Here is a 25303-nt window from a genome sequence, read left to right as displayed (position 1 = left end):
ACACACATTTTAACCAACTAGGAAGAAGAGATTTTGAAACTTGAATAAAGAACTGTTTTGACATGTACACAGAATAGGCCATTTTCTCTCTACCATTTTGATAAAACCAAAACCGAAAGACAAACATTAGAATTAACGTCAGGAACTGAGCGTAAATAGCAGGGTGAGGCTGCTCTGTGAGAACCGTGGATGCTGCCACAGGGCACACAGGACGTTTCTGGATCAGAAGGCATGAGGAACACAGCAGCAGCTGGGACAGAGCCTCAGCCTGAAGGGGAGAGCGGCTCACACAGTGTCGGGCCACGGAGAGCGGCTGAGGAAGAGAACAAAACTCGAGAGGGGCTTATTTTGAAAGGAAAATAGAGTTTCAAAAATCATAAAAGAAGAATTTGTACAGAAATATTTCTTTAGCCATTCTTAATTCTAAACAATTAAAGAACAATTCTACAAAACCTGCTTAAAGGGCATGCCACCTTTCTGACAATCTTTACTCTCTGTGTTCTGGAAAGGTGAGTTCCAATGTACAGTTCACTTTTAAAGAAAAGGGGACAAGAACTTGCGTGACTTGTAGGAACTGTGTCAGTGGACCAAGGTGACACACGAGAGCAAATGACACCCCACGCTCCCCAACGGGAAGATGCACCAGTTCCTCCCAAACCCATGTACAGACTCAGTGCTAGTCTGAGCAACATTTTATTGTGTTCTTTAGTGTGAAAATCACAAGAAATTCCAATGCTGCTGTGGAGTGCAGAGTGCCAAGAACAGAAAAGCACACTTTGGGAGTGTTTCCTCCCCAGGGTGCCTCACTCACTATAAACCACAATAGTTTAGACACTGGTTTTGGTGCATGTATAGAAACACAGACCAACTGAACCTACTAGCCCAGAAATAAACACACAGACATAGACACTGAAGTTACATCAAAGGTGGTTCTGCAGAACCGTGGAGAAAAGATCAACTTTTCAATAACCATGGGCCATCGATGGGGAAAAAACATTCAGAAAAATCAGTTTGAGGGAGATTTTAAATCCAAAAGAATGGAAAAGCTAAAAAACTTCTGGAAGACAAATAGAAGAGTATCTTCTTGGGGGGAACAGGGGTAAAAAAATACTTCATCAGAAGGACAGAAAAATACTAACCATCAAATAAAGACACTCATAATTCTGTTCATCAAAAGACACTATTAAGAGAGTTAAAAGGCAAGCCACAGAGGAGGAGAAGATACAACATACAAAAGTGACAAAGGCCTCAGGTCACAACAATGAACCAATATGGACTAGTCAAATTAATAGAAACAGAAAGGAGAATAGCGGCTGCCAGAGGCTGGGAGAAGGAGAAATAGAGGAGCTGTTATTTAAAGGGTACAGAATTTCAGTTTTGCAAGAGGAAAACCTGAAAATACCTAATACCACTGAACTGTACATTTAACAATGTTTAAGGTGGTAAATTTTATGTGTATTTTACCATAAATAAAAATTGAAAAATAAATAAACCAGTATGAAAATGGGTAGCAAGAGCTTTGGATATCACAAAAGAGATATCCAGTTGGTCGTTAAAGATATGAAAAAGTGCTAAGAATCATTAGTCAGGGAAATGGAAATCAAAACTACAACGAGATACTCCCACGAGACGGCTAAAATTAAGACGACTAACAATAGCAAGTGTTGACAAGGGTGCGGCGCCTGGACCTTCATGTGGCGGGTAACAAGGTACGACCACTCGGCACACCGACGGCCTGACTACAGAGACGAACACACAGACACACGGTGGCCACTTCCACTTGTCGATCTGCACACGACAAATCAAAGACGTGACAAGAACTTGCATGATAGTAGTCTCCATAATGGCCCAAACTAGAAACCACACAGCAGTAACTGCAGTTACTGACCCCAGTCACACAGCGGCTTCAAGAGCATTGAAACATGACTAAACCAGCGCGACACACAACACAGATGGCTCTCACAAACAGCACACTAAGCAAAAGCAGCAAGAAACAAAAGGACGCACAGTGTATGATGCATGTGAATTTCAAAAACAGGCAAAAGCAGTCTAAGGTGTCAGAAGAGTAACTAGTGGTTCTCTCTGGGCAGAACTGAAGCACCAGCGAGTGGGAGGTGCCTGGCAGGGTGCAGACGGGCGTTCTGGCTACACCCTGGTCCCGCCGTGCCACTGAGCTGTGCTGCTATGGTCTGCACACGCATGTATGTGTATTTTTATTCAGTACACATCATGAAATGTCAGGCAAGTCTTACAAAAGAATGAGGTGGTCAGGAATGACGGATGCTGGAGAGAGAACGAGGAAGTTGAAAACTAAGCAAATGTCATAGGATTTGTTGGCTGACGGTGTTCATGACCTTCATGAGAAAGGGGCTCAGTAGAAGTCAAGTACTTAAGCAGTGGGGGACTACAGACTTGGCAGTGAAGTGCTGAGCAGACTCTTCTGAGAAATGCAGTGTTGCTAAGTGTCTTAGAGAGAGGATGGTAACTCCAAGCAGGGCACACAGTGATGGTCAAACCATAAAAAGGCCCTTGCAAAGTGTACTAATGCCTCTAGATAAGCTAATGGCCTCCAGAAGCAAACATTTTTGGGCATGCTCAGATTCAAAATAAGCCTCTCTTAAAGATCTTGCTCACGATATCTTGTCATCGAGGAAAGAAATACATACTCATTTACCTTCCTCCTCCCAGAAACAGAAGTCCAAGGGCCATGTGATGGGCTAAGTGGAAACCATAGTTCATTTCACCACCTGTTTTCATGTGCAAGAAGCGACACAGCTGCAGCACCTTCAGGTTCCCCGAGCCAGCCATGACCATGGCCAGGGACAGCAGCACCACGCTCAGGCACGTCTCCAGGTTGTGGGGGCCTGTCTGGAGTGCAAAGGAGGGCTGTCGTAAAACTAGACTGGCCATCATTAGACTACAAATGTTTATGAACTTTTAAAAATCTGTAAAAACAAGTATGTTCTCTGATTATGAAATCTAAGTTCAATGTATAAAATTCAGAAAATAAAGTACCAAAAAAGAAATAACCAAAGAGAACTGCTATAAACATTCTGCCTTTCTTTTTCTCCAAATGTTTTCCTGCATTTATGTTTTTTCTCAACTGAAACTGAGATATTACTATACACATTGTAAAACTTTTTAATCTATTACCTTATAAGCAAACTTCACTCATAAAACAACCCTTATAGCACACAACATTGCTGGCTCCATTGCATAGCAACGTACAGGTACACCACACTCACACTTACTTAGCTACTTGTAGACTTTTTGATGTTTCCAGTTTTCTCATATTATAAATAATGTTGCATAAATCTGTGTGGCTTTTACCAGGAAATAAAATCTTTCAGTCTTCCTGTCATCAGAGCAGCAATGTCTCAATCACATTTGCATTTTTACTGAACAATTTTTTTAAAAAAGCAATTACCAACATTCAGTACTGAGACAGAATGGCAGATGGTATGACAATCCATGAAGGATATGGCTTTTCTTATTTATTCTCTCGTCACAAGAATTGGAGACCTGTGCACCCTTCAAGGGTAACCATATTCTTACCTAATTAATAGCCCAGAACAAAAACACAAAGATGAGCCAACACTTCAAACCTCCCATTCTAAATCTGAACAAACTGCAGAGATATGTGACAACGCATGAGTAACTGAATTATCAGTGAACTTCCTTCGAGTTGCATTTTATTCCCAAGGAGACTGACTCATCATAAAAGACTTACCACAGAAGCATTAGGTGCAGACAAATAAGTCATGAAATCTTTTGCAAATTTATGCTGGAAAAACAAGAGAAAGCATCTAAAGTTAAGAGAAGCATATTAAGATTTCGTGAAAAAAGAAATTGCAACAGAGTAAACTAAGAACACTTCTTACCAAACAGTTAAATGCTGATAAGTTTTCTGAGCCAGCAAATCGAAAACCCAGAGACAGACAGGCTCCTGCGATTATGTAGACATGTGCTTGCCTGGAGACAGATTACAAGAAATGCCATGCTGCCGTTATTCTGCCTTAAAATTCACGACTGCATCAGCTTGGAGTAAAACAGTGCCTATCCCTGTCCTCTACTGTTCTGGGAGGGCAGGGCTGCGCCTCCCTTGGCAGTTGCTCCACTGGCCCCTCCTCAGAAAGGACGCCTCCTGCCTGCATGTTGCATAGGCAGCAAAAGAAGGTTACTTTTAAAACTTACTGCCATTTGTTCAATGGAAAGGATAAAAGAGAAAAAGGTATAAGTTAAATCTCCAACATTGGTTTCTGAGGGCAAGAGAGCTACACTTCAGACCTGAACAAAAGCAGGCAAACAGGAGTCATTTTTGTGAACATGCGATCGGCAATGGTTAGAAACCGGGACCCAGGCTTCCCCGAGTCAAGGGCAGGACTGCTCCTCCACAGTGCATTCCCATTAGTCACCTGACAGAGGCTAGGTCAGCGCACGCGCGCACCACACTTCATAACTTACGACAGAGTCTCCAGATTCAAGTCCTCGGAGCAAGGCAATTCAATCTCACTGAGAGAGATACTATTTTCTCGTATAATCTGCCAAGACAGAAATCAAGAATACTTGAACATTAATATTCAAGTTACAAATATTTGATGATCTGAAAAATAACACACTGCTTATCGTGGCTGTATTTATATAAAAAAAAGTTTTACCAAACCATTTTATTCAAATGCCTATGTTTTAACTGCATTCACGCAATCCAAGTTCCAACCTAAGACGAGCCAAGTAAGCACAGTACCTGAACAGGACTGAACAAATGTAAGCTGGGACTTAAGTAAATTCTGACTCAATGGCAGAGTGATGGTATTTCCTACCAGGGAGCCGAAATGCAAGATGGCAGCTGCAGAAGGGAGGGGGGCGGGCTGTGGGGACGAGCTGGGGACGGAGGGAACCCAACTCAGACGCACCCTTCTTAGCCGTGGGACGTTTTTAGCATTGAGCCTACCAGAGGTGCGGTTAGTCACTAGATGAATTCCCCAAACTAAACTGAAATGTCCATGTGTTAATCTGCAACTACTATGCAGAAACACATCCCTTTCCTTTTACTATAGGCAGTGAACAAGAACTTATCTTAAATAAAGAAGTGTCTGGCTTTACCAACCAAGAACAGATTTAATCTGCTTCACTGAAAAAATACAAATAAAAAAGAAAAAGCTATATATTTTCTAAATATATGAACGCAACTACACAGAACTCTGAAGATTTATTCTTATTGTTCTTTTCAAAAAACTGCTCAGGAGAATAACATTTCAAGATGCGTTCTATGACAAACCAATAAAATATTCAGAAGCCACTTTTGACAGAATCTTATGTACTAAATATCACCAAATCAAAAACTCGAAATACTGTTTCTCTTACATAATCTCAACGAGGTAAACAATTATGTTGGCTGATGCTACTTCCATCTTTCTTCCTCTCCAGTATTTATTTTTAATTTTGGACTCTATTTACTCAGAAATTGAGTGGCAGTCTAAAAAACTGATATAACGCCAAAGTGAGTAATTTATATATGTATGTATACACACACACACACACACACACACACACACACACACACACGGGTCACGTGATTATAACATCCATGTAAGGTGCTTAGCTATAACATCATCGTGACATGCTTCTATTTTGACAGCAGGTATTTATAAGCTCTATTTTTTTTGTCTTCAAAAGAAACTTGAAGGCCAAGGTTTGAACCCCAGCAGGGCCACGCACTGGGCCTGGGAAACACTAGCGCTCTCAGGGATAAAGATTTATTTTATAAACAAAAAGGAACTGAGACCACCACACATAGACAGTTGATCAAAGGGCTATGTTCATTTACAATATCTGGTCTGGAGTTTTTACAAAGGGGTCTGCTTATTTTTAACTATTTGGCTTATTGGATAAATATGCCATAAAGTAGTTAAAACGAGTGATTACACAGGAGATTTAACTTGTCACAAAGTAAAGTAGCATCTTAGATAAATGTGTACCTAATTAGGATAAAAATGTCAAAAATACTTTTTTAGGGTACCCTGGTATATTTAATTTTTAAAAACTACAATTTCTTGGGATCTGGGACCAAAAAGGAAGGCTGGTCTGTGGTCAGCACACAAGCTTAAAATGAAAGTTCCTATGCTTTCAGGAGATATTGTAATCATCAAAACTGCCTTCCTAAAAAGAAGCATCTAATAGGGTTTTGGAAAAATTCCACAAAAAAACACATAATTTTATGCCATTAAAGATAACCAATATTTATCGTATGTACTTACCTGAGGGACATTGCTGTCAACCCACTTGGAATTTGGTAAAATATCATCCCACAAAATCAGGCATCGAGCAAGTGTCTGAAAAACATAATACAGATAAAATTAATTAGAGCAGGCAAAGTTCACAGATTTTGTAAAAAGGATACTGTTAAACAGAATAATTTAAGAATCAGTTTCCAACTGATGGCAATTTTGAAAAATAAAGTAAGCATATAGGATCAACCTAAGCTCCTCATTAAAATAAAATGAACATTTAGATTTTAACACACAAAACTAAAATCGAGTTATCATCAAAGTTTAGAGAAGCTGGAGAGTACGTTTCAAAACTTGTTCCATAAAAGAAAACAAGAGACACAGCTCTGGCTACATAATTTCAAGGCTTTCCTATGCCAAAAACATAAAAGTTTAAACAGTACAGAGGGAATAACCTAGGCAAGCAGCTGCTGCCATTAACGATCCTTAAGAGTAAGACTGCCTCCTTACTAATAAGGAAAACAGCAGTGAAGCCCCAGTCACATGCTGCTTGAGAGGAAGTCTTGAATGATAATGTGAAAAGCTGAAACATCAACTTCGGGTATTACAGGTCAACGTGGTTACTTTTCCTACATTCCTACAGCTAAATGTGGGAAATCTCAAAAGAACACCACCAATTACAGGTCCATGACACATTTAGAATAAAAGGTTCCCTTGCAGAAACACTTGGATTTGCAAGCCAATCTGAAAACCAGACAGACTCGTGTGAACAGAAGTGGAAAGCACAAAGTACATACCCTAAGCAGGAGGAACTCTGGTTTCACAAAGTCCAGCAAGTACATGGTGTCGGGAGCTCGCAGCCAATCGGCAATGGACCTGTTGATGGAGGCCATCATCGCTCAGAAGAGGCAAAGAATCGAAAGCCCAGACAGATGGCCTCCTCCGCACTCCAGCCGCTGCCCCATTGTCTTGTGTAGTACTTTCCACCCTCTAACGTACCATTTACTGTGTATGCGTGTTATGTCTTACTATGACGTAAGCTCCACGAGGACGAATATGTTTAGTTTCGTTTTGTTCGCCAAGAAAGCACTAACATACACACCCATCCAAATAGATGAATAAGTATCTGTTTTTACCCACTTTGTTAATTTTGCATATGTTCCCTTTTTCTAAGAGGAGGAATTACAACATTGAAACATTTCTGGAATCTTAGAATATTTTTTAAATTAAAAGACCTAAAACAAGGTTAATGTCTCCTCCCCAACTTACTCTTCTATGCAAAACGTAAAATAAAAGCCAAAGGTCTGCTTTCAACGGTCAGCACTAATCGTTGGGGTTGGGAAGGTAGATGGTGGGGTCAGAAGGAAAGCAGAAACCACTTTTGTAAATAGGAACCAGGAGAAGAATAACGCTAAGTATTTCTGGCTTCCCCAGTCCTCATAACGATATGCACATTTAATACAAAGGAATTGGGCATTTTGGGATTGTCAGTGACATCAACTATAAAACAGCAATGAATACAACTGGTGATTTTGTCAAATATTAAAATAGCAAAATACATGGTTTTTAGATAAAAATGTATATAATCTGAAGTGTTTCAGAATTAAAATCAGGGTTGCATAGCAGAGGGGAAATAAACACATTAAGATACTTTAGTTTTACTACCGAGGTCAGAAAGGAAGTGACGCTGTCATGGGGAGCGAGGGGTGGGTGGGGGATGCAATACCTGTTGTTGGTTTTTAAGTAGATCATAGCCAGAGCCAGAGTGGCACCTGGACACGTCACATCCACATTTATGGTATCTCCTTCCTGTCAAGAGAAGTTTACTCGTGTAAAAGACTTGTGTGTGAATTACTATAAAATTCTTCTGCTTCCAACCAACATACTGACAGAGGTGGGTATGACACCACTGCAAGTCAGCGCTCCGACGCGGACTTACTTTGATCTGGTAACTTGGAGACTTGTGCTTCTCCCTGTGCGTCCCTGCTGGGAAGCGCCGGTGGCCCCCAACCATGTACTGATAGAGCTGCTCGGGCACGTTCAGGTCACACATGCCTATGAGATTGCTGCCGTGCTGGGACACGAGACAGACACAGACAGGGAATTTATGCAGGAAGGTCCACAGCACATACAAACCAAAGCACGGTACACTGGGGCTTTTTTCTAATTAAATTAACTATACTCAAGCTATTAACAATTCACATTAAAATTACACTGTTGATATGGTCAAGTTCATACTTTGATTTCACAAAATACATAAAGGCTTCAAAGCACAGTAAGTTGCACTAACAGCCAAAGAAAATACTAGGTATGCAAAATGAACCTGAACTGGGAACGTCTGAGTCATTTCATTATTGTGCCTGTGAACCTTCGGACACCAATTATTATAATAGTAAAAACAACTTCTTGCATCCTTACTCTGTTTCAGATATTATTCTGTGTGTTTAACATAGATTAACTTAGTTAAGATGACGATTCTATCAAATAGCTACTATTTTTACAGGTGAGGAGAGTGAGGCACAAAGAGAGAAGCCTGGGGTGACACAGTGACCAAGTGGCAGGGTTGGACATGACACAGGCAGCTTGGCACCACAATGCATGGGGTGCTTAAGCACTGGATGATACTGTGTTTAAATGACCTGGCTCCCTGGTCAGGACCAGGACGAAGCTTTTCCAGCGGGCCATCTCCTCTTTAGTTCATGTATAAATGTGAAGAGTCAGACTCCTGACAGTCACCTTGCTTTGTATGATCTAGTTTCAGTGTGACAACGTGTGGAAGGCTCTCCAAGGACCCCACATTCCTGATGTGCTCACTGAATGAAAGGGGTTTGATAATTCTGGACCACGTCTCACGATGGGGTTGGAGATGGGTCAACACGACACGGCCTCCGTCACAGAGCAGATGCTAGGTATTGTGGCACATTCTGTGAGGCCTGGTGAACGCCAGGGTGCCAAAAGTAGGCTCTGGTTTCTCTCTAGCAACTACGACAGACCTTACAGGTCCTCGCCAGCCACACATTTTCACTAATTTCTGCATCCTGTCTCAGTGAGCTGTCACTTCTTCATCTTACATCTTGAAATCTTTTTGAGAAATGTCATTACCTTAGTTCATTCATTCATGAATACGTATATCTAAGCCCTGGGAGAGAAACCTTAAAGCCCCACGCTTTACTACACTTTTTCTCCATTTCCGGATCTAGCACTTTCCAAAACATCCAGGAAGAAAGAGCAGAGTCTCAGGTTAAGGGCAGTCAGGGTAAGGCAGAGCGGCACTCAGCCTCCAGGGTCCCGAGACTCACGCCCACACGCAGGTGTGGTCACACAGCCGGCAGTGGCAGACTGCTTACCCCCAAGCAGACCATGCCCAGGGCCAAGCCAGCCGCCAAAGAGTAGGACTCCCTGTCGGTGCAGTACTCCATCTCCGGGCCCGGGGGCCGCCCTGTGAAACAGGAAACAGCACAGTTCATGTGGGCCTGCGAAGCTCCTCACTCACAAAGGCCTTACAGGGAACTTTCTAGTGAGGTGCGTAAGAACTATGGGTTCCATACAAGCCCACTCAGAAAGACACGATATCACAAATGGTGTCCACGACTGTCAGTATACTACAAAAAAAAGCCATCAAATGGTTCTTTTAATATGGAAGCAATGACTAAAACACTGTGAAAACCAGGGTTTTACTTTAGAAAAAAAAAACTTACCAAGACGGAAGAAAAATATTTTTAAAGGGAGGGATGCTCAAAACAGTTTTAATTTTTAATCTCTTGCATTTTGTCTCTGCTTTATTGTTTTCAAAACCATTCATTCGATGTGGTGTTGAAATACTGATAATGGACAGGTTAAGTGTCTAAGCACGTTGTGTTTCCAGACACTTATTTTGATTCTATATGCTACTGAGCTGCCCTACTATGGCAGAATTTCTGTGCAGTGATCCTAAGTTTGGCCAGTGCAAAATAAAAACGTCTAAAAAGCACCCCATAACTCTAATTCTACCTTTTAAGGCAGCAAAACGTATCACATATAAAGACCTCTCCCTCTAAAACGTATCATATGTAAAAGACCTCTCCCTCCACAACGTATCATATGGAAAGACCACTCCCTCCAAAAAAAAGTTCACATTCCTGGGATTTTATCTCCAAGAAAAAAAATGCAATTTAAAAAAAAAAAAAAAAAGAAATACTGTACAAAAGTGATCAGCGTAATGTTTATGCATAATAGTGAAGAATTAGAAACAACTTAAGAGTCCTAAAAACAAGAAAACAATTAGGTAATTTACAGAACACCAATTCAGTGATATTAAATCATATAAAATTCATTTTCAAAACATTATGGCAGTAACATATGAAAAGGGCAGTACGGCTGTTCCGTCTGCAATTACACACAAGAGCATAAGCATTCTCGTATGAATCCAGTTGAAACCCTCGACATACAACATGAAAGTGTGCTGGGCTGAGGGATGTACAACGACATCACCAGAGGCCATTATAGACCAGACAAAGATGTGATGTCACCCTGTAGGGGAACAAGCTTCCGAAGCCGGTCGGGAGGTGCTTCTGAGTAAGTGTCGCAGACCAACAACTTACATTACTGCACATTGTGGGCACCGGAACATCTCAGTTTTGAGGATACTTCATTTCATCACTGTAGCAGGCTACACTGTTAGTCCCGATTCTTCAGGGCCCCGCGGTGCCAGTGCTGTCACACCCAGTCCTGACAAAGCTTCACAGGGGACCTGAGCAGGTGACTAGCTTTGGCCTGGGATCTCAGCAAGCACAAAGTCTGCAAAGTCTGACTGCGCTTCCCTCGTCTGGTTCTCCCTCTGGCCCTCTGTCGTCACCCTGGGAGCAGCACACCCTCCTGCCTGGGTCCCAGAATGGGGCCCGTGGAACAGAGCCAGGGCAGCAGCCCACAGCCCTGCAGCCAGAAGCACTGGCCCAGGCCAAGTGTGTGCTGTGCGGCCGTCTGGTGCAGTCGCTGCCTGCTGCAGTCACTCCCAAGAGTAAGGCACCTTCATCAACATATCCTGAACATTGGAGGAAAGATCCTAACGAGAACAGGACGAGGCCGGTGAATGAGCCTCTCAATTCCTCAACAAACTAACGCCCACAGCATCGCAACTGGTCCGCAAAAGGTGACAACACGTAAGACAGACTTCCCAAAAGCTCAGACTCAACTGAAAACACAGAAGATGCATTTCCTCAGCAACATGCCCAGCAGCATGTATGGAGGCAAGCAGGAGGCCCCCTTCCATCCTCCCGGAAGCGCTGTTGTCACACAGGACAAACACCGTGTTGAGGACTCTGTTTTGAGTGCAGACCCCGCGAGACCTCGCCTGGTGGCGACACAGCGGACACTGCCCGCCTGTGATGGAGAGGTTGCCTCAGCGAGGCCAGGGAAAGTGCAGCCCGGTAACCTGTGCGGGAACACCAGCTTGGGGAATAGCACTTGTAGTGCTATTTGTACCGGATCATTCTAGCCTCAGCAGAGCTACTGGTTTCTCCTTGATTGTAACAATTTTCCCATCATTCCTGCTCTGGTTGCTGTGGGGAGGGAAACGCAAGCCCATGAAGACACAGCACTGCTGACGCCATACCTATCTCAGCCAGCAGCACCTCTGCCGTGTGCCTGTGGGCTGTCCCTTGGTACACAAGGCCGATGCCCACTACCGCGGCCACCTGGACGTTGTGAGGGACATCCAGCTCCGTGGACGTTGGGGGTAAGAGCGCAGGGACGTGTATGCTGAGCAGCCGAGTGACCGACATGTCCATGGTGCCCAGCTTCGCGGCAGACACGCCGAGCAGCAGTCCGATGCTCGTCATTTCATGACCCTGTGACAGAAAGGAGATGAAAACCGAGTCACTTCCAAAGCAGGTAAGTGGTTTAAATAAAATACTGCCTGACAGTACCTTCACGAAGCATTTGATGTGACAGGCACCGAGAATACAACAGCAAACTAAACAGCCATGGTCCTTGCCCTCACAAAGCTAGTGAAAAGGATTCAGCGGACCTAATCCAGATTAGGAGGGGCGGGAGAATTATTAGGAATCTCTGAAAAAGTAAAATTTACAGTAGGACCTGAAGGATGAGTACAAAGTAGCCAGGAAAGTGGCAGTAAAGGAGGCACTCAACTTTAGAAAGTGAGAGAATGATATCAGGTGAGAGACGACCAGGTAATCCAGAGGTGATTCAGAAACGAGCCCTCACACTGATGCCAAGAGCACCCAATGGGAAAAGAATCATCTTCTCAAAATAGTGCTGTGATGGCTGCAGTGAGGCGGGCCCCTTCCTTATAGTCCATACAAAATTATCTGTAAATGGATCACAGAACTACATGTAGGTGCTAAAATTATAACATGCTTAGGAGAAAACACAGGTGGAAATCTTCGTCACTTTGTCTTAGTTAGTGACTTCGATATGACACCAAAAGCACAGCAACCAAGAAAAACAGATGAATTAGACTCCATCAAAATTAACAACTTTTATGTTTCAAAGATGCCATAAGAAAGTGAAAAGACAACCCAAAGAATGGGCGAAAAATTCTGTAAATCCCTTCTCTGCTAATGGACCTGTATCTAGAATACATAAAGGATACACTCAATAAGACAACCCAATTAAAATATAAGCAAAGGGTTTAAATAATCCCTCCAAAGTAAACCTACAAATGGCCTAGGAGCACATGAGAAGATGCTCAACATCATTAGCCATCAAGGAAATGCAAACCAAAACCACAATGAGATATTTCTTGACACCTACGAGGATGACTATAATGAAAAAGACAGACAATAACAAGTGTTGGCCAAGAATATGGAGAAACTGGAAGCCTTAGGTACCGCTGGTGCCATTGTAAAACGGGGCAGCCACTCTGGAAAAGTTTGGTGGTTCCCCAAGAATTTAAACAAAGGGTTACCACACAACCCAGCAGTTCCACTCCTAGCAATATACCCAAGAGAAATGAAAACATACGTCCACAAAGACATATACATGTTTATAACAGCATTATTCATAATAGCCAAAAAGTAGAAATAACCCAAACATCCATCAACTGATGAATGGATAAATAAAATACAGTATATCCATACCATGGAGTATCTATTCAGCAATATAAAGAAATGAAGTGCTGATACAAGATGTAACATGATCAAACCTTGAAAATATTATGCTAACGGAAAGAAGCTGGTCACAAAAGGCCACAGACTGTATGACCCCATTTCCATGAAAGGTCCAGAGTCAGCAAATCCATATAGACAGGAAGTAGCTCCATGGTTGCCAGGGGCTGGAGGGAGAGTGGACCAGAGAGCGACTGCTCCTAGATATGAGGTTCCTTCAAAAGGGGACGGACATGTTCTCAAATTCCATAAATATACTAAAATCCACTGAATTGTATACTTACTGGGTGGGTTTTTATGGCATAAAAGCAAAAGAGCTTATGCCAAGACAAAGAGTTTGGTATGCCAAGGAGCTAAAGCAGCCAGGCAGCATGGTGGGCATGTGGGTAGCAAGGGGAAGAGCGGCACGCAGTGAGGTTGGGGCGTGAGCAGGGGCACACTGACTCCGGGACGCACATTCGGAGCCACAGAAGGCCACTACAGGGAGTGACCTATTCGGAGCCACAGAAGGCCACTACAGGGAGTGACCTATTCGGAGCCACAGAAGGCCACTACAGGGAGTGACCTATTCAGAGCCACAGAAGGCCACTACAGGGAGTGACCTATTCGGAGCCATAGAAGGCCAATACAGGGAGTGACCTAGTCGGAGTGATGGAAGGCCACTACAGTTTCGATCAGGAAGTGACCTATTCTGATGACACTTTAGAAAGATCACTCTGCCCATTATGAGGAAAATGGATGGAACAATCCCAACAGCCCAGGTGAGGCATAGGGCCAGGAGCTGGGAGATGAGTCCTCACCTTGGTCAAGTAGTCATGGATGTTGAGAGTGGCCAGCTTGGTGAGGTGCCCGTTCAGGCCCAGGGCCATGAGGAAGCCCGCGTACTCATTGGCCAACTCGGCGTGCTTGGGCTTATTGTATGCAATCCAGGCCGAGTCGATCTGTGAGGCGGGCGCTATCTTGAGGCCGGCAGCCACGCCGTTGTGGAAGCTGGCCCAGCTGGTCATGTTGGGAGGCACGTCGATGTTCCCAGTATTGAGGTCCACCGTTGTGTTCCGGGGAGGGGCACGCCCTATTCAGGGAAAGAAATTCACAATTCAGAGAACAGAAGTTCACAAAACTAAAACACATTCAGATTCTTGAGAACAGATAACTTTTTCTACATTCGTAACACTGGGAATATTAGGTTACTATGAGTACTTAAGATTTTATACATGTGAGTCAAACTTGATGCAGGTGGAAAAAAAACCTCAATTGTTTAAAGTAACTCATTGTCTTTTTTGCTAAAATACATAGGGCTATAAGATAACTGATGCCAATTTAACTTTGTACAGCTCTGATTATACCCACTGCTTTGAAATCTTTCTTTCAAACAGCAGGAAGCTTATTTAAAAAGTAAAAAAAAAGACTAGCCACTGTTAGACTACACGAATAGTAAAGCCCAATATGGCAATGGTGACATTGATGTTAATTTTAAATATGCCGTCTCATATTTTTCTTGGGACATTAAGGGGAAATGACATTTTAAAAGAGACAAAGACCTTTATAAATTCGCTCTATTCCTATCTATGTCTATCTCTCTCTATGTAGATAGATATCTAATTAATATGCTGTTGTTAAAAATACCAAACTCACTCGGAGACAGCTCTATAAAAAACATCATTTTATAGACCTAAGTTACACAGTGAACCATAAGAGCACTCACTAAATTTAACATGATGGTCAATTTATTTAAGAGGATGTAAATTAAATGTCATGATACCATGTTCTCTTTGAATTCCTTTTCTTGAGTCTTGAGGTTTTGATCTACACTGTGTACAAGTAAATACTGAACTCTTTTTATATTTTTAATATTCTGTATTAGCTCAAGCACGGATAAATATTTAAAATATTCTAAATAATGCATAAAGTTACACAGTTCACTAGAGGTTTGAAAATATGGTTTTAAAGGAGCTAAGAGAGTCATGTAAAATCAATTTTAGATGGAAGCACAGTGTCTTACGTGCAATGTGTAGACACACGTACATATAGACGCGCGCGCACACACGAAGTAAAATATGTGTGTCTTTACCATTTGCTTTTCTTAAGAGCTAACTCAAATGCTGGTATATGACAGCACCACACAGGCTGGCAAGTTCATGAGTTACATTTTCACTTTCTCAAAATCGGCAGAGAGATTAATAATTAAAAAATAAATAAGTAAATTTTCTAAACACAACAATTCATCAAATAACACATATTTGCATACAAAAGAAAATGAAAGCAACGGGTGAAGCAAATTGACTCCAACAAGACTAACAACATATAAAAATACAACAGGCCATATCAGTGTGAGTTAAGGAAGTATATTAAGAAAGTGTTTTTTCCTAAATTATTATTAAATCAAGATCATTTTAGGGGAGGGGGGAGCGGGGGGGGGCTACCAGAATGACTAAAAGAATAAACTTGGGATTAATGTCATAAACACATTTTAAATCATGCAAATGACCTAAATGTATTCAGAAAAAAGAAGACAATGATTCATACACTTACTTTTAACATGCACTCAAGCATCAGGTTTAATATGGTTTAGCATTTGCCAATTTTGCATAAGGTTCTTTTCTAACTCAAACTTTTTCTATGAAAACCTTCAAAGAGTTGAAAGACTAATGAAATGAACACCTAATACCTGGCCCTCCATCAAGATTCAACAATTGTTCAGATTTTGCCATAGTTACTTTATCTCTCTGAGAGAACAATCACGACAGTGCGGGTCACGGTGGAGATGAGGCCTGACGAGGTGACGCTGGAGAAGGGAGTAGGTTCTTCACTCAGTGGGCCGCACAACCCACATGCTGCTGACAGCACAGCTGAGAGGGACCCTGGACTTTTAAAATGACACAAACTTGAAATACTGTGGGATTATATTTATGTATCTTACATACTACCCATTACTGTATGCATTATGCATACATTTTGTACGGGTCTCTAAAACCTCAAATGCTCTAAAGGATTTTCAATGGTAATTTCCACTACGCGCCACTGTCGCCTGTAGAACACTCACACCAGCACCAGCTGAACATGTGCTACAAAACGCCCTGTAATCCCGATACTGGCAAGGAGCCCTGTCATAGCCGGCGGAAGTGAAAACGGATGCGGCCAGGCAGAAGCTCCCTGACAGGCTGCCGCTTCAGAGCCTGAAAATCTCGCTGTCCTGGGAGTCATACTTCTAAGCAATTATCCTACGTAAGTAAAATGAACACACCCCATCGATATGTCTAAAATAGCAAGAAAGGGTAACTTCTAACAATATGAGGTTGTTCATATAAACTATATTCCATTGAAACACTCGAGCAAATAAAAATGAAGTGTAGGTAACAAATGATTACACAATACTACATAACACATACAACTGTACAATATGTATGCTAGATATCCAAGGATGCCGACTGTACAGTACATTTTTAAAATAATTTATAAAACAGATTTCAATTTTCTGATAACTAAGCAAATATAAAATCATAAAATGCAGAAATAAAATTCAGAAATATATGCACCAAAAGGTTAACACTAGTGAAGTCCAGTAGCAAGTGGGACAACCGTGAGTATATCTTCTCGTTTTTGTACAAGGATCATGTATTCATAATAAAAAGTAAGACATTTTCACACTAAATATTTTTACCTTTTACACTTTAAGAGTCTTTAAAGCTCAATAATCTCACCATTACCGATAATGTTTCTAAACTTCGCCAAGAGCCTTTTTGTGTCTCCCATGGTCTCATTAAATGCAGGAATCAGCACTGGGCGACTCTATGCCCTCACTGTGTAGTCTGGTTTGCTATCTGCTCTGTGACAGCCACTAGGGTAGCTCTAAAGAAGACGGGAAAGACTTGGGGTAGCAAGAGCCTGTCTCCGCTTTTACTTGGCTAATTCAGAACTCCAATGAACATGTACTCAGCCACGTTCCTTCCTCGCACTTAACATACCAGTCAAGTTGAGCTTGGGAACAGGCAATGGCTCCGTTGGAACCGGATGGTATGAAAACAAGGTGAACATCCCTCGTCCCACCGGAAGGGCCATAGTTCGCTGGCACAGCTGCAGCAACCTATAATGAAAATTGAAACCAACATGTGAAACATTTTTAAGAAAAATAACTGGAATGCAATCTGTAGGTAAGTATTTGAAAAGAAGGCATGTCGTGTAAGATGAAGTCACATCCTATGAACCTGCAGGAAAGTGTGCTGAGTCAGCCCAATGCGTGGGTTCTCGGGTTGTACCCTCACTCCCACTGGGAACTCTAAGGGGAGACGCATTTCCCTTCTTTTCTTTCATATTTGCTTTGAGTGAAAACCAGCGGGTCTACAAACCAAACCAACTCTCTAAGTGTCAGAATACGGGAAGCCTGAACTTCTACTCCAACTGGCCCTAACGCTCTCAAAGGAAAATACTGTCAGCTTGTGTTTCCTCCCTGTGTTGTCTGCAGTCTAGCTACCCTCAGTACCCCTGGGTCCTCCTCCATCATTTTGCCAAGACAGCCTCAGAAGTGCCACCTCTGTGGCCTTGCACGAGGACGGAAAGGAAGTCCCTACACTGAAGGTCAGTGGATTCCATGATATCTGCAGGGAAAACACAGAATCTGTTTCACTTACATAACAGCTGGGATTTACAGGACTGACTGGATCAGTGAAGTTCAAGGTTAAAGTGGCTTCTATGGGCTATTTGTTTCTATATTAAAATAAATCACCTGCCATAGAGCCCCTTAAAACAAAATTGAACAGAAGTTCAATTAGAACCAGAAAACACTTAACACAAGTGATACCTGAAGACACAGCAACGCCCTTCAGAAGCTAACATTTTCTCTGCAGTCAAAGCTACGTACAAGCACGCTCTCTCTTTAACTGCACACACTCATAGCTGCTTTTTGAGTTTATTTGTGAGGAAAAAAACTGCTGTCCTGAGATTCTTTGGGAACACTGTCCCATATTCATTTACAATTAGGGACACTCAAGGCCGGGAGCCAACGTCCCACAAAATTTTTTAGCAGAAACCTTACATATAATCCACAACATTACTGTACTGAAAACAGTAATACTGTGTCCCTTCATTGAATTACGATGTCACTGATAAGATGCATCACTGTTCCATGAGGTACTAGGAAAGAAAAATCACTGTCAATTAAACACCTACTGAGTGAAAGGCATACTCTGTTTGGAGATATTAAAAGGTGAAAAAAAGATCGGCATCACAGAATGAAGGAAGCACGTTCACAAAGAGGACAGCCGCATGGAGCTTCACCATGTCCGGGGCAGGGCCCCCAGCACTGCGCAGAAACCACTCATTTGATACAAGAGCGGCCCTGTGAGGTCTGGGAGCTGCAGTCACAACTGTGCTTACAGAGGAGGCAACTCTGGCAGCAAGATGGTGAGTAACTTACCCAGAGTCACCCAGCAGGTAGAGCCAAGCGTGGCTCCAGAGCCCATGCTAACCACCATGGTCTCACTCAACCTCTCTGTCACTCCATGGCCTCTGTTACGGTGACTAATGCCGGGTCCGTAAGGGCAGGGAACAGAGAGAAGGGGACGATGACTGACTGAGACCCTCAGCGGCCTGAGGCTGAGTGTGAATGCACCTGCCCTTCAGCAGGATCACAACAAGTAAAGAAAGGAGGAGAAAACAGGGGCAGGGTTGACAGGTAATAGCGACCAGCAGATAAAAGGACAGCAGAGAATTTTAAATAGTAAGTTGAATTGTCCCAAGGCAACCATGACTGGAACGTCACAGACATGTGACATTGGTTACTACTGAGTCTTACAATTTGTCCAGGGATAGGTAAGTGTTAGAGATGTAAGAAGGGATATAGAAAGTGGCAAGAGAGAACGCTAATGATTATTACCTATCACTACTAGTTTCTGATGAGAGCAAAAAAAGGTTGGTGTAAGTGTACCCAATACTCAAAACAAAACAATAACAAAAAACTCTCAAAATATGTTCCTGATCAAGATTCAGAAGAATGAGTTCAGAGTTTTGCTTTGTTTGTAAACTCTAAAGCAGGGGTGTCCAAACGGGGGCGCGCGGGGCAACTGCGGCCTGCAATCTGCTTTTAATTGGCCCGCAGCAAATTCCAAAAATACATTTAGTTTATTTAAATAAACCAGGTGAGGCAATACGTACTTCACCTCGAGTGAGTGGCCTGGCCCTTGGTGAAAAACGTTGAAAAAAGTAAAACGTTGAAAAAAGTTTGGACACCCCTGCGCTAAGGGAACTAGCAGCAAAATGGTTTTAGATGCGCCTTCTCTGGGGAGCAGAGGCTGTATGTCCAGAGGACGGTCTAAAACACGACACTGACGTCACCCGATGCCAACACACTAGGAAGGCAGGCGGGCGGGGGCCGGGTGGCACTCACACCTCCCGGCTGTGGAGAGCTGCTCCTACCTGTTCTCCTTCTCCTCGATGAACTCGTGGTCGCTGAGCTCCGGGTACTGTGCCACGTTGACGCGGACGGGGTGCGCGCTCTGCAGAAGACGCCGCACGTCCTGCACCCGCAGGTCCTCGCTCCATATGAGGGACATGACCTCCTGGTTCATGTCATTCATGCCGTCGTCCTCCTCCTCAGTCTCTGTTCCTGAAGGAACATCTGATGAGAGCACCTGAGTAACAGACTGGATTGTGGTGACAGTTCACAAAGCAGTGCCGCGCGCCATCTGAGTGAGAGGCTGTGATGACCGGACATGCCTACCGACCCAGACTGCCACCTCCACAGTGGGCTGGCCTGGGCCGCTAAGCTACAACTCTCCTGTCAAGTTCAATTAAATTACCCACTTGGAAAATTCCTCACAGAGCCAAGAGAAAAGTTTAAATTTAGGACAATAGTCAGGAGGCTGATTCCTCTGACAGAAACAGTCTGAACAAACTGTAAAAATCTAACTATATGCTAAACATCCCCAAAAGGAAACAAACGACTGTAAGTGGAATATGACCCCCTCGCACACAAATTTAAATACTATCTCTGATTAACACGAGCAGAAGAGAACAGCCTGAGGGTGGCGAAAGCCGGACAATACTTTCTTCCTTTAACAATTTAAATTATATAATGGATTGCGGCAGCAGGTTTCCACTGTTGTTATGAGTAGGTTCCAGATAAAAATGTCTTAAAAGGGAAGGGACTGAGTGCAGCAAAGCGAACAAGGCTCTGTTTCTTGATTCTCACTGTCCCCAGAGCTCAGCGTCTGCTTTAACATGAGCCTTGCCCGCCCACAGGAGTCAGACTTCAACAGAAGCGAACAGCACGAATCCTCACCCTCCTAATGTTTACGCGCCTTCAACAGACGAGCTCCCAGATGAAACATGGGGGTTTTGCAACGTTTAACATGAAACAACATTAGCATGAAAAAAAAAATAATGGCAGGTATGACTACATCATCACTCTTAGTTCCTAAAAATTCACTGTGCTTCCTACAGAGTATCTAATTTCAAAAGAAACTATATTCTAATGGATGAGTTAGCTATAAAATACAGAACTAAACAGCTGATAAATTGAATTTAGATAACTTATAAAATAGAGCTTCAAATAATTGAATGGAATTTACACAGAATTACTTAAAATGGCAATTAAATACAGATGACTGATTATTAATACCATTTTGTTTTAGTGCTAATGATGTTACACCGCTCTCACTCATAGTAAGTGAAAGAGGTCTAAATGCTAAAAATTATCTTGGTGAAGGAAAGGGTAATCATATTATTAGCAAAAAGAAAAAATAAATGGTTTTCTGTTTAAAACAAGAGAAACACTAGTTCAACTAAGAGCTGTCACGTAAGTGCAGAGTGAAAGAGAGATATGTGGTACGACCCTTCTGAAACCTGCGTCCCCAAGGAGACTGCGTGTGCCAAAGATCCACAAGGCAACACTGATGTGAGGAACACGTCACTAGGCCCAGGTTCTGAAGAGGCACCAGTGCCGAAGCCCTCATGGCGATTATAACAGTGACAATGCACTGATGACCATCTGCTGGCTCCAAGGCTAATGACACGTGGCCTGGCTTGCACTGCCACCAGTGAATTAACATCCCGGAGTCTTCCTGGTCCTGATGGCAATGCAGTGCTGCCATTTCGTTTTTTAAAGTTAAGTAGAGTTCTAGAATAAGTCTGAAATACTCCATAATTAAGTTTTAAAAGAGAAGTAACTGGAGAGCAATGATGTGCTCCACTTCCATTTGTAGCTTCTTAGAACTCTCTCTTTTAAAAACAGACTTGGAGACTGACGAAGGAGAGGATTCAGAAGGGGTAACATTAAGTCATCATCTAAACAACTTTAGTACCCCTTTCCCCCACCCCAAAAAAAATCCTCTTCCTGGGGCTTCCGTTTTACCAATCAGAAACATATGAAGGAGAAAATAGTTACACACTAACTATCCAAATTCAGGACCACACAGCAGTCAGCTCCCAGTACGGGACAAGTGGGTCAGTCACAGTGGCTGCCCTGAGACTGGCACTTGTCCTGACTCAAGGCGAAGAAAGGTGCATTCACAAGACCTGCTCCCGTGTTCAGCTTACAGTTACGAAGATCTGGCCAATCATAAGCCCTACTTGGCACATAACATAAAAATGAATCTGATGCATACACTTGCAAAAAGACATAAAGGAAATGAAGAACATGCCCACTTTGATTTTACTGGGGCTAAAGGTGAACCTTGAACTTTCTGTGTTGACACTCACAGATTTCCCTTTGGGTAAGTTTCCTTCACAGGCCTGTTTGGAAAGGTCCTGACGTCCGATCAAGAGACAGACAGCCTCTGGCCAGTCGGAAGCAGGCTGCTCACGACAGTGATAAATTGCATCTCTGATGGGAAGAGCAATTCCAAAGGGAAGAGTTTCCAAGTCTCTTAAAGTGAAACCTGACGGTGAAAGGAGAAAAGTTTCATTTACACTTGCCCCTGTTCCAACTACCCTCTGACCGAAATTAGTAAACATCTATCCTGACGAAGAAAGAAATTTCATTTTATTTATCTTACTACTAAGGCTAGTGTCTTCACGTCAGGGAACAGTAGAAAAGGTCTCTTTACAAAATTCTGAAAAACCTTAAGATAAGACAAACAATCCAATAGGAAAAACACAAAGGACTAAAAAATATTTCCATAAGAAAAAACACAAATGGTCAACAAATATTTGAAAAGATGGTCTGTCCAACGAGGGACCAGGGAAATGCAAACTAAAACAACAGGAAACAGACGTTCACGCTCATTTGACCACAATATTAAAGTTAATTAATACCAAGTGTTGGCGACTATGCATAGCACCAGTGACTGTCACCCACAGCTGGTGGCGGGTGTATGGTACAACCACACTGGAAGACATCTGGCGTGTATAGACAGGTCCACGCACACGGTCCGATGACAGCCATGCAAAAGCTTGTGTTTGTATGCACCAGGACACAGGCTTAAATAGTCACCAGCAGTGTGGTTTCATCATACGAAACGGGAAGAAGGGAATGGCCCAGTTGCTGGCATCAGTGGAATATCGTAAGTTGTGATATATTCAAACAGTGAGTTATATGGCAATGAAAACAAATGAGTTATTGCCATGTGAATCAACATGGATGAATCTTTAAATAATAATATTGAGTGAAGAAAAAAAGACAGAAACATATTTATATCTGTTTATATGAAGTTCAAAACATAAAACACTAACGGTATATATAGCAAGATAAAAACTACAAAAAAAATTGAGGGACAGAACACAAATTGAGGTAGGCAGCGGTTCCCTGCAGGGGTGGGCGTGTGGGAAGGCAGCATGCGGGAGTAAACACACAGGGCCTCTGCCACACCAGCACGTGTCACTCTAAACGGTGGGTGACCAGCACACTAATAGTCACTTTATCATTTTCGAAACATTTCATACATTCTTTTGTATGTATGCCACATTTCCTTTTTTAAGTTTTTCAAGTCTTCAGGTTAATTAAAAATGTATTTTTCCTTTAATGATTTTCTAAATTTTATAAATTATATATTAATTATTAATATAGAAAGTTGATTAGGATAAAAATGTTTCATTGTATGAGAATAACACTTTTATTAAATTTATGTAATATTCAAATAGATAGAACTCATCCACTATTTTTCAGCAGAGGTAATATTATAATAGTAATACTATCTGTAATACTGTATGACAATTATTGTCATTTTCAAGAGGGGCATACAAAAAATGAACAGTGAAAAGCTAACTCATATAGAACACACTTTAAATAAGAATTCAGAAACATCCTGTAATATTCATTACAGCATTACTTTTTCTAACAAAGAAACAGCCTCATTTTTTTTATATCTTCATATCAGTCATTTAATTTTAGCTCTTCATTTTTGTAAAAAATTTCATTAGTGTTTTACTCAATTTGAAACCTAGGAGCACAGCATTGGGATTAGAGGACAGAGAAGCCCCGCACCCCACATCTTGGTGCCTATACCTTTCCCAAGCACACGTGCAATGTTCATATAATTACATTTTGGTTTTGCCAGAAACACTCCCTTCTGATATCTGAGTCTGCAGTGCCTTCAGGTTTGATGTGAGGTGACTAGTGCTCACCATTCGGAGGCCAAGAGATTAAAACGCTGCTATCACAGATGTTATTATAAGAAAGTAGTGAAACTGTCAGGCAAAGGAAGTGTGGCTTGCTGGGCCACCAATCCTGCGGGGCCCTCACAGGACCGAGAGCCCTCTCTCCTCATGCCCCCAGCTCACATTGAGGACTCTGGGCTAAGTGAGGAGGGGGCGTCCAGGAAAAGTGGGGCTCTCAGGGGCATTTTAAGGACACATAAAAGTAATAAAGATACTCTTACCTACATTCGTCATCCAGACAACTAATCTTTCCGCTAGATTAGAAACTGATGTAGAATGCCTAAAATTAAACCTATAGAACAAAACACAAAGTTATTAAACAGAAGGGTAACACACCAGTGTTTCACATTTTCAATATAAAAGCATAATCTGAATAAAAGTCACCTGTTTTCCTCTTGTTCTGCTTGTGACTTTTGGGGCACTAAAAGATAACAAAATGAAACTTTATTTTGATTGTCTTTCTGGTAAGGAAAATACATAACACAAAGAAGACTTTTGGAAATAAAAATTCATAAACAAACAACTCCTAAAAAATAATAAAACAAGCAATCCTCTGGCAGGCTGGAAAGTACAATTTCCCTGAGGGAACATCAAAAATATAGTGTGTTAGCTTTTAAGTAACCCTGGTCTCTGAAAACCAGTTGTGGACTATATACTAGAACACTGCAGGATGTCACCTCTAAAAGAGGCAGGACGTCACCTCTAAATGAGGCAAGATGCCACTTCTAAATGAGGCAGGACATAACCACTAAATGAGGCAGGACGTCACCTCTAAAAGAGGTTGGACGTGGCCTCTAAAGCAAACACTTAGGAAATTTTAAATATTTTAATGTCAACTCTATCGACATTTATAAAATTCGTTTTGGGAAGCCTGTCACTATACTGACTTACCTGGAGTTATTCTGGATAAATACTGGGAGCACTCCTCAGAAACAGAGCTTTCATCACCAAGAATGTAGAGTGCGATACTCTGCATAAGGAGAAAGTTAACATGTCAGTTTTAAGTGATGGAGATGTCAACCCCGACAGGCAAGCCCATCAACTTCAGGTGTGCAGATCTGAGTTGTGACAAATTTACACACTCGTATAACCACTCCCAGTCAGGACACACAACACTCTCCGCACCCCACAGAGTTCCCGGGTGCCCTCTGTGGTCCGCGTGCCCCTCCTACACCAGCACCGGAGACAAGCCCTGCCCTGAAGTTTGCTTCTAGTGCTGTGTGGATGGAGCCACAGAGTTAGCTGGTGTCCTGCTTCATGAGTGTGCCTCTGCAATGCAGTCACGTCACCGCCCCTCCCACAAGTTTGTTTCTTCCTACTGCCCAGAGTTCTACTGCATAGATGTACCCAACTATTCATCTGCTCATGAGCCAATGATGGACA

At 42.3% G+C, this 25303-nt stretch overlaps 1 protein-coding gene across 2 annotated transcripts in view; it reads right to left on the bottom strand.

Annotated features, from left to right (window-relative positions):
* The window catches only part of ANAPC1 (anaphase promoting complex subunit 1), a 75604-nt gene that overhangs the window by 14370 nt on the left and 35931 nt on the right, over window positions 1-25303 (bottom strand). For both annotated transcript variants that reach the window (XM_019714512.2, XM_074332495.1), the window contains exons 22-38: window positions 24812-24890; window positions 24305-24341; window positions 24142-24212; window positions 22025-22203; window positions 19742-19956; window positions 17296-17414; window positions 14131-14402; window positions 11818-12052; window positions 9575-9666; window positions 8167-8301; window positions 7954-8036; window positions 7025-7103; window positions 6258-6332; window positions 4465-4541; window positions 3882-3972; window positions 3731-3784; window positions 2675-2868 (exon numbers count right to left, since the gene is read on the bottom strand). In XM_019714512.2, the coding sequence (XP_019570071.1) occupies window positions 2675-2868; window positions 3731-3784; window positions 3882-3972; window positions 4465-4541; window positions 6258-6332; window positions 7025-7103; window positions 7954-8036; window positions 8167-8301; window positions 9575-9666; window positions 11818-12052; window positions 14131-14402; window positions 17296-17414; window positions 19742-19956; window positions 22025-22203; window positions 24142-24212; window positions 24305-24341; window positions 24812-24890 (2087 nt within the window). The remainder of the gene's footprint in view (window positions 1-2674; window positions 2869-3730; window positions 3785-3881; window positions 3973-4464; window positions 4542-6257; window positions 6333-7024; window positions 7104-7953; window positions 8037-8166; window positions 8302-9574; window positions 9667-11817; window positions 12053-14130; window positions 14403-17295; window positions 17415-19741; window positions 19957-22024; window positions 22204-24141; window positions 24213-24304; window positions 24342-24811; window positions 24891-25303) is intronic.

This window comes from Rhinolophus sinicus, linkage group LG05 (assembly GCF_036562045.2).
Source record: "Rhinolophus sinicus isolate RSC01 linkage group LG05, ASM3656204v1, whole genome shotgun sequence".
Lineage (NCBI taxonomy): Eukaryota > Metazoa > Chordata > Mammalia > Chiroptera > Rhinolophidae > Rhinolophus > Rhinolophus sinicus.
This window is presented reverse-complemented; position numbering and strand designations above follow the sequence as displayed.